Source organism: Paroedura picta, chromosome 15, assembly GCF_049243985.1.
Source record: "Paroedura picta isolate Pp20150507F chromosome 15, Ppicta_v3.0, whole genome shotgun sequence".
Lineage (NCBI taxonomy): Eukaryota > Metazoa > Chordata > Lepidosauria > Squamata > Gekkonidae > Paroedura > Paroedura picta.
This window is the reverse complement of record NC_135383.1, coordinates 10,543,215-10,561,596: the sequence shown is the minus strand read 5'-3', so window position 1 is coordinate 10,561,596 and position 18,382 is coordinate 10,543,215. Positions and strand designations below refer to the sequence as shown.

The following is an 18,382-nucleotide window of genomic DNA, read 5'->3' as shown; positions in this document are numbered from 1 at the left end:
TCATCCCGAGCCACTCTGCAATCTACTGTACAGCAAAGAGAGGCTCCGGGGCAAAGACACGGACCCCGGCTCTATCCTGCTCTTCCAGGCGGGGATAGGCCCCTGGCGCTTTTGTTTCAGAAATGAAAATGGAGGTCTTGGGGGCCAAGCCGGCCTCTGTGGTTTAAAAATATTCCGGCGGGTTATGTTCTTCTGTCTGATCGTCGGGTAATCCTTTCTCCTAAACGGAAGGGATCTCTTGCTCCGCTTTGCCTCTCTTGCAGCTCTGCTTTCTCTTTTCTCGTGTTGTCAGATATGGGGAGAGTGTGGCTGGCTCCCTACAGCAGGGACCGGCCTCAACGAGGCAGGGGTGTCAGGAGGCTCTCCGGACATGCCAGCGTGGCTCAGGGGAGCACCCTGCTGCCCGCAGGTGGGGTGGGGGTTCCCCAGCCCTTTTCTTCTTCCCCAAAGCAAACAGCCTCTCTTCGCCTTCTTCCACTTCACTGCAGCAGCCCAGGCTCCAAACGGGGACTCACTTTTGCAACCCTTGAGAAGCAGCTGGCTTTCATTGTACAGACTACAATGACCATGAGCCCCTGCCGGCATGCATGCATGCCGGCAGGGGCTCATGGTCATTGTAGTCCGTGGACATCTGGAGAGCCACAGTTTGGCCATCTTTATGATAAGGCAATATTTGGCTTGGAAACTCCCAACTTCTTGAGATTGGGTCCAGTGCCCCATGGGAACTCCTTTGCGCTGGAGACCATGCCCTGCCCTCAGAATCCCAAAGGTGTCCATGCACAGTGTCCCGGAGCATAGGAACCTCTTTAGCCAATAGAACAGGTGCCCTCTTGGGTTGGTCCTTCCTCTGCCAGTACGGAGTTGTGCAGAACACAGAATGGGGAAATCACTCAGGGGTCTTCCTGGCTTCCTCCCGGACCCAAGCCACCTCCGTCACTTGCAGAAGGTGGAGAGAGAGAGATGCCAAGGGCTTCTCAAGCATACGCGGCTTTGTGGCTGAAAAGCACCCAGGCCTGTTCGTGGGCCCCTTGCCTGCCCTCCTGTGCTTCACGCGGCCCAACCGAGGAAAGAAATCTATTCCGTGTGACAAGGGAAACGCCCTGGAAAGCCCCTTCCTTTGCCGCCGAGGCAGGAAAAGAGCCGTCCCTGCCGAGGCGAGGACGCTGAAGCCGCCTCTTAAAACAAAAGGAGAGGGGGCGAGAAAGGAGGTGTGGGAGGGAAGAGAGGCTGGAGGCAGACGCAAAGCCATCAGGAGCAGACAGAGAAGATGCCTGGAGCTCGCTGCCTGTTGGAAATCGCAGGAGGGGGAAAGAAATCACAAGCAACTTGACCTATTTTGAATATTCAACGGCAAAGGACAAACTTCTCCGCCTGGAGAAAGCCGATGGTGGTCGGGGAGGGGGGCCGCTGCAGAGTACGGCGGCGAGGAAGGCTTATGAAACAGTGAATAGTGGGCCAACGTGGGGAGAAAATAAAACAGGAGCCCGGCGGCCCTTGAAATACGAGCAGAATACAGTCCGGCATGAGCTTTCCTAGGATCCAACGCATGCTTCATTAGGTGCACAGGAGGGGTTGCCTCTGTGGATACAGGCCAAGATCACATCCACCTTTTCCACCACCTGCTCAAGCGGTGATTTCATCCCACTGGAGGGATTCAGGATGCCATGGGGTTGCCTCCAATGCTGTGAAAACCCAGAAGCCTCCACCCACCACACATGGACGCATCACTGACCCTGTGGGACTCCCTTCCACCAGAAGGAGCAATGGAACTTCCATGGCTTTAAGAAATCATTAGGTGAAACCACAGAGGGCCCGCCCTTTGATAGTTCTCAACCCCGATGGCAAATTGGAACCTCCATGTTCAGAGGCGATGTTCTAGTGGGGGGGGGAGCAACAGAGGGAGGCTTTGGTCTCTGCCTCCCTGTTTGTGGTCCAGTGTGGGTGTCAGGTGGCCACTGTGGGAAAGAAGACAGCCAGCTAGAGGGAGCCAGCTTGGTCTGATCCAGCAGGGCAGTTCTCGTGTTCTTATGTGCCAGGATCAACAGGGTTAAGGGTCGGAGGGGATACCAAGAGGAAATATGAGCCGAGCTGTCCTGCAGTGGCACAGAAAACCGCTTCCTTTTGGTTTGAGAGCCGTGGCAAACCTTCTCTGCTTCGCGCTTGCCTTGAAAGATCCCTGCTGGGGTCAGCGCAGGTTGGCAGCTATTCGGTGGTGCCCCCCCCCCCTCTCACACACACACACACACTAGCCTAAGAGACGATGGAAGAAAATGAAGACATCGCTTTGGGGATTTTCATACGAAACTCTGTACCTTAGTGTCACATTTTTGGGGAAACAAAAAGTGCCAGAAATCTATTTGCACCTTCAGTCTCTTGCAAGCCTAGCAGAATAATTTCCAGAGCAGGTTTCCAATGCACAGTGACATCAGGTGCAAAACAATGTAGCGTACAGGATATTGCACGGGGCACCTGCCATTTCACAAGGAGTTCCACAAGAGGCATCACAAGAAGAGGGGCGAAAGGTCCAAGAGAAATATCGTCCCCTCGGAATCCCGGTGCTTTTGGACTTCTTAGCGTCTTCTGCAGGTCTGGATTTTTTGGGGACAACCTCATCCACTTTCAAATACTTAACACCCTCCTAGGCCAGATTTCAGACCATGAAACCAGGCCTCGCCAGTGTTAAATCTGTGGGTTCAAAGGAAGCCAGAACACTGGGAGTTCAATCAGCTCTTTAATTAGAACTCAGCATGGTTCAAGCAAAGACAGTACTAACACACACACCCCCTCCCCAGAAAACCCCCAACATATATACACAGGGCAAACAATGGATCTTCCTGCCAGTCTGCACTCTTGGTCAGTTTTAGGTTGAAGAAGAAGAAGGAGAAAGAGAAGGAGAAGGAGAAGGAGAAGAAGTCCGCACACCTAACCACTACACCGAACTGGCTCAGTTTAAACTGATTGGATCCATCAGACAGGATCTAGCGACGCATTGGCCAATTACACGCCTGCTTGGATCTTGCCTCGGACCTCAAATCCACAAACACAACAACCAGATTCGATCATTCTTTGATAACTCAGGGCAAAAGGCTGACGTGGGATCCACAGGAAAGAACAACCCTTAGCATCAGGTGCGAATTCACCGCACGTCCAATACTTCCAAGGAGCCGGGGGATTAGCCTTTAAATGTTAAACCCTGAGTGCCCATTAAGATGCGGCCAAGCAGCCTGCTTCCGGCTTCAATCCGTGCCAGCTTTGCCTCTCTCTCTCTCCTTCTTTCTCTCTCTCTCTCTCTTGGCTGAGCCAAGTGGAATATTAATACCCGAGAAGGATTGCTGTTAAGGTTGCTGGGAAAGTAAGCCTGGAAGAGTGGAGAAACGGAGCCAAGCCAGGAGAAAGAGGAGTTGCAAGCAATGGAGGTCGGTCTTCTGGATCTCTCCTCTGCTCATTCTTTTAAACAAACATCCATCACACTAACGCACTCGCCCGCTGAGCCGCATGGGGGTGGCGGCGGCCGCAGACGCATTCCCTCCGCTCGTGTATAGGCCACTAAAAGCAACGAAGAGCCCAGCTGGGTTGGAGCAAGAGCCACGCCCAGCCAGCCATCCTGTTCCCAGAAGATGCCTTGGAGAAACCCACAGGCAAGGTGCAAAGATAGAATCATAGAATCATAGAACCATAGAGTTGGAAGGGGCCATACAGGCCATCTAGTCCAGGGGTAGTCAAACTGTGGCCCTCCAGATGTCCATGGACTACAATTCCCAGGAGCCCCTGCCAGCGTTTGCTGGCAGGGGCTCCTGGGAATTGTAGTCCATGGACATCTGGAGGGCCGCAGTTTGACTATCCCTGATCTAGTCCAACTCCCTGCTCAGTGCAGGATCAGCCCAAAGCATCCTAAAGCATCCAAGAAAAGTGTGTATCCAACCTTTGCTTGAAGACTGCCAGTGAGGGGGAGCTCACCACCTCCTGGTATCTAGCCTATATCGTTGTACTTGTAGTTTAAACCCATTACTGCGTGTCCTCTCCTCTGCAGCCAAGGGAAACAGCATCCTGCCCTCCTCCAAGTGACAAGCTTTCAAATACTTAAAGAGGGCTATCATGTTCCCTCTCAGCCTCCTTTTCTTCAGGCTGAATAATGGCCATCTCGTTGGTCCCACCCTGGACTTCAGAGGTAGACCCTTCTCCAAACATGGAAGTTTCTTTTTCACTGTTATGGCTGAAAATTAGTGACTGACAGCCCCTGTGAATTTGCCATCTTAAAGCCACCTTGGGGCAAGGAGGTCCACCAGTTAATAACACTTGGGAAGATCTATTTTCATCATTCATAGAATCATAGAATTGGAAGGGACCTCCTGGGTCATCTAGTCCAACCCCTCACGCAATGCAGGACACTCTCACCCCTATCGCTCATCCACTGTCACCTGCCACTCCCTTGAACCTTCACAGAATCAGCCTTTCCGCCAGATGGCTCTCCAGCCTCTGTTTAAAAATTTCCAAAGATGGAGAACTCCACCAGGGGTCATTGTAACTCAGACGGAAAAGTATATGGGAACTAATGGCTGGCCATTGAATGTTTGACATATCTGGAAGGGGAGGGAGGGGGGAGAACAACCTAATGTACGATGCTGCCTTCCTCCAAGTCTAGGGTTGGAAATCCCGGGAGATCTACACCTCAGGATTGGGCCCCTGCCTCCAAGGAGCTTACAGTCAACATGGCAGTAAACAACATAGCTGTTTATAAGACGCACCCCAGGATGAGCACATTAGCACCCCAGAGCGACCATCTGTGTGCAGAAATTGCGCGCGCCAACACAGACTTAATAGCAAATCTCGGAACACAGGAAATAGCTAAAGGCAGGTTTTGAGATTGCTTTGCGGGTACTTGAGGAGTTGTGTTTTGACTTTGTAGGCTCATGAGTGACGCGAAGGGGCCATTGTCTGTTCCCTTAGAGAGAAGGAATTCAGTGTTCTGCAAGGCTCACTTTGCAGCAAAGGTCAGCCAGCACCGCCCAATTCTCACCTGCAAGGGCATCTTCCGGAAGCTTCATGCACCACAGGGAAGGTAATTCGCACATGGGGACTTCCACTAGTTTGTCCAGAAAGTCAGCCACTAAACTGCAATCACCTGGCAAAAACATCTCCAGAGGTAGCCTAATTTTCTCAGGTAAAGGCAGGCAGGTGCCTTCTTTGTTGTGGCCCCATGCCTGTGGAACTCTCTGCCCCCTGATGTTTACCTGTTGCCATCATGTCATTGGGGAATGGTAGAATCCATCAAACATGTGTTCCTCCATTGCTGATTTTACCAGGATATTTGCACCCAAGATATTTTGCCATTCCTGTCTAAATTCCCAGGCCACTTCGAAACATTTCTCCTAGCTGATAGCTTTACCGAAATTACTTTTAAGGTAGCAAAATATTGTGCAGCGGCATGCTCAGCAAGGCAGAAGAAACGGACTGGCTCCCAATAATCTTATTGCTGTTTTCTTATGTATAGATTTATACGCTATTAATAGTTTTTATCATCTGTTGTGTGAATGACAGCTGTGCATTTTGTTATGTCTGTAAGTTTGCTTGTCTGTATGTTAATCCTGGATCATATTAAAGCAACTGAGTGCTTGATTGATTGACTGATTGATGGATTAATTGAAACCTGTGGCCGTATTGGCCAGTGTTTAGGTGCCAGGGTTCGTTCTGCATTTGACTGATTTTTCTGCTGCAGTTTCAGACTTGTGTTGCTACTCCCCACCTCTGCTTTCTGCTCATTTGGTTTCCAGACTTGAAAATTGCTGCTGCCCTTTCTTGGCTCAAAGCTGGCTCCCCACCTCCCCACCCCACCCCACCCCACCTGCTCCCTTTGTGATTTAACTATTCCAATTAACATTCTGCATGCATTAGTTAATACTCACCTTTGATAGCTTTGAAAAACCCTTGGAAAGCGAGGGAAAGCACAGGGTGTGTGCATAACATGCCGTCAACTTGTCAAATCGCTGCTGGCTTATGGCGACCCCATAGGGTGGTCAAACTGTGGCTCTCCAGAGGACCATGGACTACAATTCCCATGATCCCCTGCCATCTGTCCCTACATAGGGTTTTCAAAGCAAGACACAAGCAGAGGCCATTGCCTTTGCCTCCTTCATAGTTTTTGTTATTTATAATCTTCCTTTCTCACTTGGGCTCAAAGCGTGAGCAATACAATTGTCAACCAGGGTCCCTTCAGTGAACCGTTTATTAGGAGTGATCCTGGAGCTTTCCAGTGACTTCCCATCCCAGTACTAACCAGGGCCCACCCTGCCTAGCTTCTGAGATTTGATGAGATTGGCCTAGCCTGGCCTACCCAGATCAGGGCAGAGAAATCAGGACACGTCTTTTTAAAAAGTTGTTGGCCACCCCCTCGGCCAAGTCCAAAGAACAAAAGTCAGCTTGAAAGAGGAAGAACAGCCGTGCATGAAGCGCATGCTGGTAAATACATGGTTAACATTTCCAAAAGCGGCAGAGCCTGTTTACTCAGAAGGAAAAGCGGGGCCAAACAGCACGTGCCTCTCCTCCAAAGGCATCTGTGTTTCTGCTGTTTGGGTATTCTCAAGAACTGTCATCCAAATGGAGCATTAGAGCCGGGCCTGAGCAGCATCTCTTTGGCATGCCAGAGGTTTGCACCGTGCCTTTCCCTCCCCTCTGCTCCCATCCCACACATACGGTCTCATCAACCATGAAAGAAAACATGCCATTTTCTTTACGGAATAACCTAAACAGACCCTGTCATGTTCATGTTCTTGCAGCCAAAGGCAGACCGGAGTGACATCCCCGTCACCTGTAATGTGAACCCATTCCTCCCCGCCTGCTAGAGAGAAGATGGAAAAGGCTTTGCTTCCTCCCATGGCCAGACATAGTTCTCTTCTTGCACGGTTGCTTTTGGCCAAACAGATCATGTAGGTTTTTTGAAATGCCACAAAAAGCCAGCTAAACCTGTTTACTTGGGAGGAAAGTGGGGAGAGGACGCATAACGCCAGGAATAATCTTTCAAACCGTCTTTGGCATTCACCGTCATTGCACCTGGCCCACAGGGGAGATGAAGCCTGGTCTAAAAGTCAAACCCAAGCAGAAATGCTTGCCCATCCCTGTCAAAGAGCTTCACTCCTTGGTCATCCCAAGCAAAAGAAAAAAAAGCCAGGTTTGCAGACAATGCCACTGACCTAAGATGTAAAACCTGTCAGGGCAGCATCCAGCATATTTCCATCTGAAGCCCACTGGGGACTCTCTGAGTGTACGCATCTTTCCATTCCTGTCTACGGTTTGGTCCCATTGGGAAAGCAAAGCAGAAGGAAGGAAGGGCAAGAATTCTGTGCTCGAGTCACCTGGATGCCTTGTGGCTTGGCTTCATTCATAAGCACGCCCCGCCCGAAGGACACAAAACAGGAAACAATGAGTTGAAACCAGACCCTTCCCCCAAGTGACACCGACACCAGACAACCTAAGCTACACTATGGAGAGTCAGATTATTGGCACATTTTCCCCATCTGGGGACCACGCTTCCGCATCAGGCAGAGAAAAATTTTTAACTGGAAATGCTAAGAATGGAACCTGGAACTTTCTACGTATGGAGCACATGTTGTATAAAAATTATTTCTTGCAAACTATGCAAAACTGAATGGTACAGGAGGACATTTTTGCAAAGGCAGTCGAGTTTTATTGTGTGTGTTACATGCTGTCAAGTGGCTTCCAACGGCCTCGCTCAGGTCTTGCAAACTGAAGGCCGCTGCTTCCTTGACAATGAAGTTGGGCCTTCTGGTTGCACTCCTGCCTTCACCTTTTCCTAGTATTATTGTCTTTTCCAATGAGTCCTGTCCTCTCATCGTGTGATCAAAGAATGGGCAGGGTTTCATTTAAATGGAATCGATTCAGGTTTGCTTTAGTTTGGTGCACAAGCCGTGGCCTCTAATCTGGAGATTTGGGTTCTATTCCCCACTCCTCTACTTGCAGCCAGCTGGGTGACCTTCGGCTAGGCACAGTCCTGTTAGGGCTGCTCTCACAGAGCAGTTCTGCCAGAGTTCTCTCACGCTTTTCTCTACCCGAAGATGTCTCAAAGTGGCTTACATTCGCTTTCCCTTTCCTCTCCCCACAACAGACACCCTGTGAGGTGGGTGAGGCTGGGAGAGCCGTGATATCACAGCTCGGTCAGAACAGCTTTATCAGTGCTGTGGCGAGCCCAAGGTCACCCAGCTGGCTGCGCGTGGGGGAGCAGGGAATCAAACCAGCCCAACTCACCCGGTTAGAAGTCAGCACTCTTAACCACGACACCAAGCTAGGGCTCATGGGAATTGTAGTCCATGGACGTCTGGAGGGCTGCAGTTTGACTACCCCTGGACTCTAGGCTATTTGGTTTGTGATGGAATATAATGGATTGGTACTTGCTTTTTTTGTATGTATGTATTTAGCTCTGTATGCTTCCTTGAGGAGGAAGGGTGGCTTGGAACAGCCTGAGCAGCTCCCAGAATCTAAGCAGGGTCCGTCCTTGGAAGAGAAACCACCAAGGAAGTCTCTGCAGAGGGAAGCAATGGCTAGCCACCCCAGCGTCTCACTTGCCTTGAAAGCCCTTTGCTGGGGTCACTGAAAGTCAGCTGCAATTTCACCTCCAGACGGGTCCCAGAACGCAGCCCAAATGCAAAGGAAGCTCTGTGTTCAGTCGTCGCAAAGTCAGATTTTGGTGCGGCTCTTTGAAAGGCAACAAAAATAACCTCGCGTCCCGAATGACGTTTGATCTGAATGTAAGTGAAATGAAGCAAGTCTTTTGCCTCGGGCTCTTTGGTGGCCCTGAGCATCAAAACACGGCCCAACACCCGATCCCCAGGTTTATAAGGGGCACACCCTGTGCCTGCCTAGAGGCACACCCCTCTGTTCTGTCCTAGGGCTGACCTCCAGGGAGGGGGAATGCCGGCTTCATGGCAGAGGCCCCGCATAGCAGTCATCTCACACCAAAGGACATTGCTCTCCCATGCAAGGGGTCCAGACACAGCACCTCAGCCTGCCATGGTGTAGTGGTTGAGAATGGGGGCCTCTAATCCGGGGCTTGATTCCCCGCTCCTCCTCCAAATGCAGCCAGTCCTGTTAGAGCTGTTCTCACAGAGCAGTTCTGTCAGAGCTCCCTCCGCCCCACCTACCTCACAGGGTGTCTGTTGTGAGGAGAAGAAGAGAAGGCGCTTGGAGACTCCTTTGGCTAGGGGGAAACGGGGTATAAAACCCGACTCTTCTTCTTTAACTGGAACATGGTGATTCAGGGGAATCCTGGTTTTTTGCTCTCCCACCCACCAGGTTTTTCACGGCAATCTCTCTCGGGATCCCTCAGGCGCTTCTCCAAAGCAATCCACCTCCTGGGATGAGCTCTGTGAACCCGACTGGGATCTCCTGCCAGAGCTGGGAAGCTAAGGATTTGGGAGAGCAATGACGCAGGGTCAGGCCATGGCAAACCACCTCGGAATATCTCTTGCGTGGCAGCCGGAGTGTCTCAGGATTGCCTGCCTGTATTACACACCTGCCATATGCTAAATAAGTCAATCAATAACCAGCTCCATGCCTGCGGGGCGGCGGGGGGGGGGTCTGTACAGTAATTTGCCTCATTCCAGTTCTCTCCACCGTTTGGGGGGGTAGCACCCCAAATTCACCCCTCATCTTTTCTTTTTTTTCCAAAAAAAAAATCTCCATGCCTCCCCAGGAGCAAAAGCTTCTGAACCAACCCTCCCCCCCCAAAAAAAAAAGCAACAGGGCACCACCAAGGAAACAGAACGGGGAGGGGGCACTATAATCTTTCCACACACCCCAACCGTCGGTTCTTCAGTCTTCACCCCACTCCTTCCTGCTCCCACAAACGCCCCAGGGGTGAACGCAGCGACCCCCCCCCCTTCCTTTGCCCCTTCCCTTCGTCTCCGCATAGAAACGGCTCTAAGGGGCTGGTGGCCATCCCGGGCCAGTTGCCTCTCCCCACCCCACCGCCATCCCTTGCACCCCCTTGAGCCCTTTTGCCCCCATCGACGGCGCGCCCGCCCCTCCGCTGGAGGGAGGCACCACCCTGGGGCCCCTCCTTCTCTTGCAAGGGATGCAGCCTCCCCTGGTCTTGGCTCCCTCCTTAAAACTCCCTCCCTAAAAAAGGAAGCCGGTGGCGCCTCGAGCCCCTAGCCCAGACGGGGCGTCCGTCCGTCCGTCCGTCCGTCGGTGCGGGACTCACCGTGCGCAGCTCCTGCGTCCGGTCCTTCATCGCTGCGGCTGGCGCGGCCGGCTCGCCTTCCTGCCTCTCCGGCGGCCGCGATCAAGGGAGGAGCTGCGAGGAGAAGGAGGCGGGATGCGGCGGCACATGCGCTGGAGTCGGAGGGAGGGCGGCAGTCGGAGGCCTCCTCCTCGCTCGCCCGACGGCCCCGGAGGCGCCCCCAGGGCCCTGTCCGTTTGCAAAGGGTTCCCGGGGCTCCACGCTCGCTGCCGGGAGAACCTTGCCCCCAGCCGGGCGGTAATCGCCAGTTTGCACTCGTGGCACGCTCAGAGGCACCCGTCGGACAGGACACGTCCTGGCTCTCTGCATGAACCATGAGGCTCGCTTTATCCTGGTGGTTAGGCCCGTCTAGGAAGGCCACAAGAGACAGCAGCGCTCATGGGCCTCGGGGGGGGTATTCCCCCCCCCCCGGAGCTGCTGTATAGACTAATCTCTGGGGAGGGGCCGGTAGTTATTTGAAAACAAATGCCGTGTCGGTCACGGTAATTCTCTCCATCGGTTCTTCAAGGAACAGGAAGGAACGCCAGGCTTGCTCAGAAAAGCTCTGTCCAAGGTGCTGGTTTTTCTGAACCCCTAAACCAGACTTTCTGGTTTCCCCAATGGCTGGGAGTTCATTCGTTTTTAAACATGTTTTTTAAATTGGTTAAACATTTATGGGGGAGGAGTGAACGGCAAAGGGTGTGGGTCGTGATGTCACTTCTGGTGGGCGTGGCAGGGAGGTGCCGCTGGCTGACATCACTTCCGGGGCTGCTCCAAGCCTGGGAATATATTTCTTGGGCTTCTTCACCGCCCAAAGGTTGCAAAAGGCTGCTCTACAGAGTTGGTTTTATTCTTTCTCTGGCTCCTCTTCCCCAGTACCTTTTAAAATATTTGTTCCTCTTGATCGATGCATTTCAGCTTCTTCTTCTTCTGCCATTGTGGTTGGCTGAGCCTCCTGGGGCGGCCATTTTGTGGTTGCCCCCACCGCCTTGTGTCGGAATTCCACAGGGGTCCACCATCTTGAAGACTTCTGCTGTGAGAGAACTTGTTGCTGGAGACGGAAGCCTATAGAAGCGTGGACAGCAAGCAGATGTGTTATTTTAAGCCGTTTAATCTTGTTGACATGATAAATGGATCCTTAAGCTAGGAAGGGAGGCTTTCTTGAGTAAGACATAACAAATTGGGAGACTAGTTATGGGGAGCCCCCCCCCAGAAGGGAGTTTGCTGGTGGATGAAAAAAATCAGGATCCATGATAAAGTGACCAGTTTTGCCTCATTTAATCCTGCTGTTGTGCCTTTAACCGCAGTGTCAGGAACCGAAATAATCTCATTGTTTTTTTCTTTTTTCTTTTTCTCCCCAGGGCCCAAAGATAAACCTGATCGTTTGCTATGGCCTGCCTCTCAGGCGGCTGTTAAAAGCACCACGAAAAGCTGACAACTCAACACATGGCCGAATTTCAAATCCAGGCTGCATCTGAAGAAATAAGCTCCGCTTGACAAAAAAAAAAAAAACATGCTAGAAATATACATTGGTAGTTCTAATTTGCTGCTGGACTTCTGTTTTGCTTTGCCATTTAATAGACCACAAGGGCTGCACATGTGTGTGTCAAGTGCCATCAATTATCTGCCTACCTGGGGAGACTAACCAAGGTAGCTGGCCATTGCCTTCCTCGGAACAGACACTGGGCTTCCTTGGTCGTGGTCTCCCATCCAAATACTAAGGAGGGCCAACGCCACTTAGCTTCTGAGATCTGAAAAGATGGGAGTAGCTAAAACAGGACTGCTCTTCTTTTAGAAAGCAGACTTGGGAAGGATTATTAGGAAGAGATTCTGCCACCTGCTGACTAAAGAAAAGGTAGCAAGTGAGTCAGGCTGGCTTAGAAGAACCTCTCCTTTGTTCATGATAGCACACCTTCGGCTCACATCCCACTCCTTCAAAGAGGTCTGCAGTTCTTTCGTCTTCTGCCCTTGAAACAGCTCTGCCAGGGAGGCTTCTGTCATTCCAGTGGACTCAATTTTAGCAACCTATACTATCCAGGCAGAAGAAGATGGCTTCCCTTCCTACTGATGCCATAAAACAAGATTATACATCCCCGGATAGTTATTAGCACTGCTAAGAAGGACTGTCCTGCATGGTAGGCTCTGGATGCCATCATGATGCACTCAATTTAATTGTAAAACCGTTTGTCTTGAAATGGGCCTTTTCTTGACCCAACATCTCTGTGTTGGCACCAGGGTTTTTGCATTTCCAACTATCACTTTCTTGCAACAAGAGACCTGTGTTGACTTTGAGGTCTTTTTCTATGGCTCGTAGTCAGGCCCAATGACCCTGTAGTCCAGAACACTGAACTTGTATTTGGATCTAAGAGAGCATGAGGTTGTACACGTTTTCTCTGATCAAAAATGCCCCCCCCCCGCTGTTTGTTTTCCAGCCCAGCAGAGCAAGCAAGCAGAGACCTGCATTGTGCATACTCTTTCCTCCTCCTACCGTGCTGTCTTTCATAGTTTTTATATTATATTGCTAATTAGATTTATATTACACTTTTCATCCTCGTGGGGGCTCCACCGGCAGCTTACAGTGCCAATGCCTCTTCCTGCCTTTATCCTTACGACAGAAACTATATGAGGTAGACAAGGCCACAAGAGAGCCACTGGGCCAAGGTCCCCTAGGGAGCTTTCACAGCAGAGTGTAAAATCAAATCTGCTTCCCTCAGAGCCTAGCCCAGCATTTTAACCACTATGTTATCACATCAGGCGCTCAATTATTTATACAGAAATATTATAATACCTGCCCATATGCAGGATGCTCTTTATAGGGCTCTGCAGTGGTTCTAACTGTCCTGGAACAGAACTGCGTCTATTTGGACCTCACATTCTGCTGCCTTATTTACAGTTGTACTGTTATGGTCTTAAAGCAGCAGGATTTTTCAAAACCTGAACAAAGAGGACATCTGAACCCCAAGACGACAACATATCTTTCCTCCTTACAGTTGTAGTTTAGGGCCAGTTGCCTTGGGAGTGCCACGTATGGAATTCCCACGTAAAATGAAGTACAGCCCTGCACACTGCAATGAATGAGGCAGAAAATATGGGCAGTGCCTCCTCCCTTTTGATAGAAATAGCATCATAAAGGAAAGAATCAACCATTCGCTCCTTCAAGCCTCAGGACTGGCGGCTACTTCGGCACGGAAGCCTGCCTTGCTGCCACGGCCTTAACGGCCACTGGAGAGCGTTTGTCCTTTTGATTGCCGCATTTTTATCGACTTGGTCTCCATTCTTCATTTTATTGACCGGGCTGGTTTTATTGGTTCATTTCCAGCCTCACGGTTTGTTCCTCCAGACTCCGTTTGGTTTTCTTGCTTGCTCGATAACGTTTCCCTGTCCCGGGGAGGCCTGGAGAGGTGGCATAGAGATGCCCCACAGAAACGAACCCCTGGAGGCACGGAACTGTGTCCCCCTCCCCCCCTTTGTGCCTGACACCTCCACATTTTGGGGGGGGACGGACACAAGGCAGGGAGGGGCACACAGCCACAGTGCCGAGGTCGTCTTCTGGAGCCTGCTCTGTGCCAAGTCAACCCTCCCGCATCCTGCTGACGCACCCCGAGGTCTCGCCGGGGGCCTCGCTACGTGGGCTGCCATGGCAACCGAGCGCATAATGATAGCTGCAGTGTGCAGTGCGTGTCCTGCCCGGGAAGGCCTCTTTGGCGCTTGCCCTCACCAGGGTGACAGGGCCATTGTGTTTTCCTGACAGAGCTGCCGCAGCTCCCTTTGACATCACACCCACAGCTGCTCCAGAGGGCTGGCCCGCCCCTCGATCCTTTGTGCCTCTGCCTGCCATCTGGCTGCTTCTGCCCTAGGTGCCCTCTCTGCCTCCTCACCAGCGGTGCCTCAGCGACACAGCCGGCTTGGCACCGACCAGGTGGGGGGGACTGATTTCTAGTGGCTGTCCGGAGGAACAAAACACGGGCAGAGAGTCTGAGCCTTAGCCTGGCGGGCGTAAATTCAACAGGTGAATTCCTCGCCCCCTGTGAAAATAAGAGCCTCGTGTCTTTAATGTCTGCTGCTGGTCATGGAGGCACAGAGTCCCCCTTCCCCAGGGAGGGGGTGATAATCCTAGAATCATAGAATAATAGAGTTGGAAGGGACATCGTGGGTCATCTAATCCAACCCCCTGCACTATACATCTTTCAACTGCTATTGTTTTGCAGGGCTGAGTGATTGATCAAGTATGGTTTTGTTTTGGTTTTTTGTTGTTTTTTTGTCTGTTTAAATCTTGTTTTAGAAGAAGAGTTGGTTCTTATATGCCGCTTTTCTCTACCCGAAGGAGTCTCAAAGCGGCTTACATTCACCTTCTTTTTCCTCTCCCCACAACAGGCACCCGGTGAGATGGGTGAGACTGAGAGAGCCCTGATATTACTAAAGAAGAAGAAGAGTTTGTTCTTATATGCCACTTTTCTCTACCCGGATGAGTCTCAAAGTGGCTTACAGTCACCTTCCCTTTCCTCTCCCCCAACAGACACCCTGTGAGGTGGGTGAGGCTCAGAGAGCCCTGATATTCCTGCTCGGTCAGAACAGCTCTATCAGTGCTGTGGCAAGCCCAAGGTCACCCAGCTGGCTGCATGTCGGGGGACATGGAATCAAACCCGGCTTGCCAGATTAGAAGTCCACACTCCTAACCACACCCAGCTGGCTCTTTCAGTCTGGACAGCCCAGGCTAAACCGATCTCATCCAGACATGGAAGCTAAGCAGGGTCCAACCTGGGTCCATGCTCATGACAGGGAGGCAAGCCATAGCAGGTCACCTCGGAACCCCCTTGCCTTGAAATCCCTACAGGTCAGCTGTGACTTGTGATTTAGCTTAATGGATTGTCTGTTTGTAAGGTGCTTGGAATGGTAGCAACGCAAACTATAAAGTCAATTTTTTAAAAATGTAATTTATTTCATTTGTGATACCCTGTCTTCCCCTCTCATGCGAAAAGAGGACCCATAGCAGCTTACACCCGGAGTACCATGTGCCATTCTGGAGGCCTCACTGCAAAAAGGACCCGAACAAAATTAGGAGGAGAGTGACGAGGACAATCTGGGGCCTGGGAAGAAAGAACTCCCCTTCCTCCTAACTATTTTGTCCAGTCTTTCCTTGAGTCACTGGAACCTCACTTTTGCTTTCGGTGCGTGCCTGCCAGCTCCTGAAATATTGTTTCAGGAGCATATGCCTTGTGTCTTAAACCTGTACCCCACGTTTGCCCACAAAACGCCCCTTCAAGGTGGGCTGTGCAATTCCTGCTTCAGAAGACACCTCTGATTCTGCCTGGCAAATCTCTCCGGGGATACCCACTCTCTGTGGCCTTACTTCATACTGGAAGGCTGGAAGGATCCCCATTTGCTCCTTCTGTTGTGTTTTTCACCCCCGGAGGCCAGTCAGATGTTTTCTCCGCGTCAGCTCATGCAGCGTTGCTATAATCTCGCTTATATTTTTGTCTCTTAATCTTTGTTTGCTTGCTTGGAAATGCTCTGGAGGTGGGGGGGGGGTACATTAGTGCTGGGTAAACAAACAGTATAATTCTCCGTCCAACACGCTCCCAGCAGCTCCAGTCAAGGCAAACAAAGTCTGTTTGGCCAGCTCAGGGGCAGGGGTGCTGGGGAGAGGGTCTGCAAGGACAAGAGGGGACAGAAGGAGCAGAGCTCCAGGGCTCAAAACAGGTCCAGCTTGCTCGGTGGTCTTTGGCAGTAGCTTCTCAAGTTGCAGGTAATCATCAGGTGATTTTTTCTTTTTTCACAGCAGGGACATCAAGACGGTCACTTGGAACGGCAGCCGTTCATCTCGCTTGGATGGAGCACAGCTACAGGAACTAGTGTGAAAGCTGCCAATATGCTAGTTTGAAAGCTGGCAATATCCTGTCCTGTTGTGCCTTGGAAAACAAGGAGTTAACTCCCTCTCCACCAAAGTCTTGCGCCCTCCCTCGGGGGTGTGGCCACATCCAGTTTCTCTATAAATGCAGCTGCAGGGGCGCTGTTAGAAGGTTTGGAGCAGGCGACTGGCTGGGAGCAGAAGGCGTGGCTGAGCCAGGCCCTGCTAACTAAGGTGTGGTGCAGCAAGGTACACAGATGTCGAAATCAACGCCAGTCCTGCGGACGCACTGACAGAGGGACCGCTAGGAGACCCCCTTGGCCTCATCTGCGTTTGCCCACCATGACGGCCACCCAGCCTGGCTTACCGGGAGCTTACCTGGAACCACAGATGGGTCCGACCCCAGTCTCTGACTCGGATTCGGATTCCGACGGCCCGGTCTCCAGCGACCCCAGGCCCAATGCTGGCTCTGAAGCCAGATGCCAAGTGATCCATAGTGGGCATTTCATGGTGTCCTCCCCACACAGTGACTCGGTGCCCCGTCGGCGCCACCATGGGACCGAACCGGAGCTCCCTGATCCCCGAAGCATCGACCCCACCATCACGCGGCTCTTTGAGTGCATGACCTTGGCATACAGGTGAGTCCATCGCCCTCTCTCCAGCTGCCGCTGTCCCTTCTCACCTTTGGGTCGAATGGCACCCCCAGTCCGGCATGCTTTTCTCTTAGGTAGCTTCGAGGCTGCTCTCTCCGGAAGAGAAAAAGCTGAGACAGGGATCCAGGGCTTGGCTGATCACAGAGGAAAGCGTCCGGAGAAAACAAAGCTTCTGCAGGGACTGATTGAGCGGGTCTGTTCCAGCGTGGGCACACCTGTCCCGTGTACTCTTTAACCAAGTTCCTGCTTTCATTGCCTCCCTTTTGGCCCTTTGCAAAGTCCGAAGTAGGGGAAAGGTTGGAATGCACAGCCAGCATGGGATCCAGAATACCATCCAGATCTGCCAAAGAGTGACTTCCCGAGTGAGTTTCCCTCTCCCCACAAAGGGTTACTCGCAGCGTCTGTCCTTAAACAGGCCTTTTCCATGTCCCTTCATGTGCCCAGCTCACAACTAACGTCTGCGGCCTGTTTTTATGAGGAAATCTCTGCTGGATTGGCTTGATCTTGGCTCTCTCCGGCCCAGCAGTGGCCAGCCAAATGCTCCCCCAGGGAGCCCACAAGTAGGGGGCAAAGGTGATGGCCATTCTCCACCAGAGCTAGACTCTGGGGATCATCTGTGCGGGAACTTTGCTTTCACAAGAGTTGAGGCCGGTGGCTGGATTCCTCCCCGTGGTGTTGCAACCAGCACACACACAGGACAACCAGTCCCTGGCCATACAGCGGAGCCCCCCTCTGATTTGCCAGCCTCCCAGGTTTGGATGCTTAAATAACCCTCCCATCTCTCAGGTGTGTACGCTAGGATGCACGGAGGCCCGGTTTAAGCCCCCACTGCCCTCGTACTAAACTCAGTTCCCTCCCACTGCTGAGGATTTTGAACTGGTCATCCTGGAGATTTTTGTTTTGACTGAAGTCAAACCTACTTTGGTATTTTGGACCACACAGTGGCCTACAGATATTGCTCATGTTAATCCACATGGGCAGCTTATTGCATATCGTTTAGGATAATTAATACAGGTGTTCAGGAGAGATGGGAGGTGTCATCTAGAACAGGGGTAGTCAACCTGTGGTCCTCCAGATGTTCATGGCCTACAATTCCCATGAATCCCTGCCAGAAAATGCTGGCACGGGCTCCTGGGAATTGTAGTCCATGGAAATCTGGAGGACCAAAGGTTGACTATCCCTGATCTAGAGTTTTCAGGTCTGGTTGAAACATACCTGGAGATTTTGTGAGGGAGGCTAATTTTGGACAGGGAAGAACCTCAGTGGGTTATAATGCCGGAGCCCACCCTCCAAAGCAGCCTCTGTCTCCAGGGGGACTAATTGATCTTGGTCATTTGGAGATCAATTGTAAGAGCGGTAGATCTCTAGTGCAGGGGTAGTCAACCTGTGGTCCTCCAGATGTCCATGGACTACAATTCCCATTCGCAGGGGCTCATGGGAATTGTGGTCGCAGGGACTCATGGGAATTGTAGTCCATGAACATCTGGAGGACCACAGGTTGATTACCCCTGTTCTAGTGGATACCTAGGGCCATTTCGCACGGCTTCAAAATAGCACAATGGTTGCTAATTGGAAACGCTACTAATTTGCCATAACCCACAACGTCGTAGACAATCTGCAACAATCCTGAAACCGACCCGCCAAAAGCGC

General features: G+C 51.6%; 2 protein-coding genes across 2 annotated transcripts in view; one reads left to right on the top strand and one right to left on the bottom strand.

The window, feature by feature from the left end:
* The window catches only part of STX1A (syntaxin 1A), a 44,156-nt gene extending 33,792 nt beyond the window's left edge, over nucleotides 1–10,364 (bottom strand). The window contains exon 1 of the mRNA XM_077312749.1: nucleotides 10,214–10,364. Coding sequence (XP_077168864.1) covers nucleotides 10,214–10,243 — 30 coding nt within the window. The 5' untranslated portion in view covers nucleotides 10,244–10,364. The remainder of the gene's footprint in view (nucleotides 1–10,213) is intronic.
* A 3,691-nt stretch (nucleotides 10,365–14,055) lies between these two features.
* Nucleotides 14,056–18,382, top strand: part of MLXIPL (MLX interacting protein like) — a 32,095-nt gene continuing 27,768 nt past the window's right edge. The window contains exons 1-2 of the mRNA XM_077311280.1: nucleotides 14,056–14,240; nucleotides 16,011–16,717. Coding sequence (XP_077167395.1) covers nucleotides 16,422–16,717 — 296 coding nt within the window. The 5' untranslated portion in view covers nucleotides 14,056–14,240; nucleotides 16,011–16,421. The remainder of the gene's footprint in view (nucleotides 14,241–16,010; nucleotides 16,718–18,382) is intronic.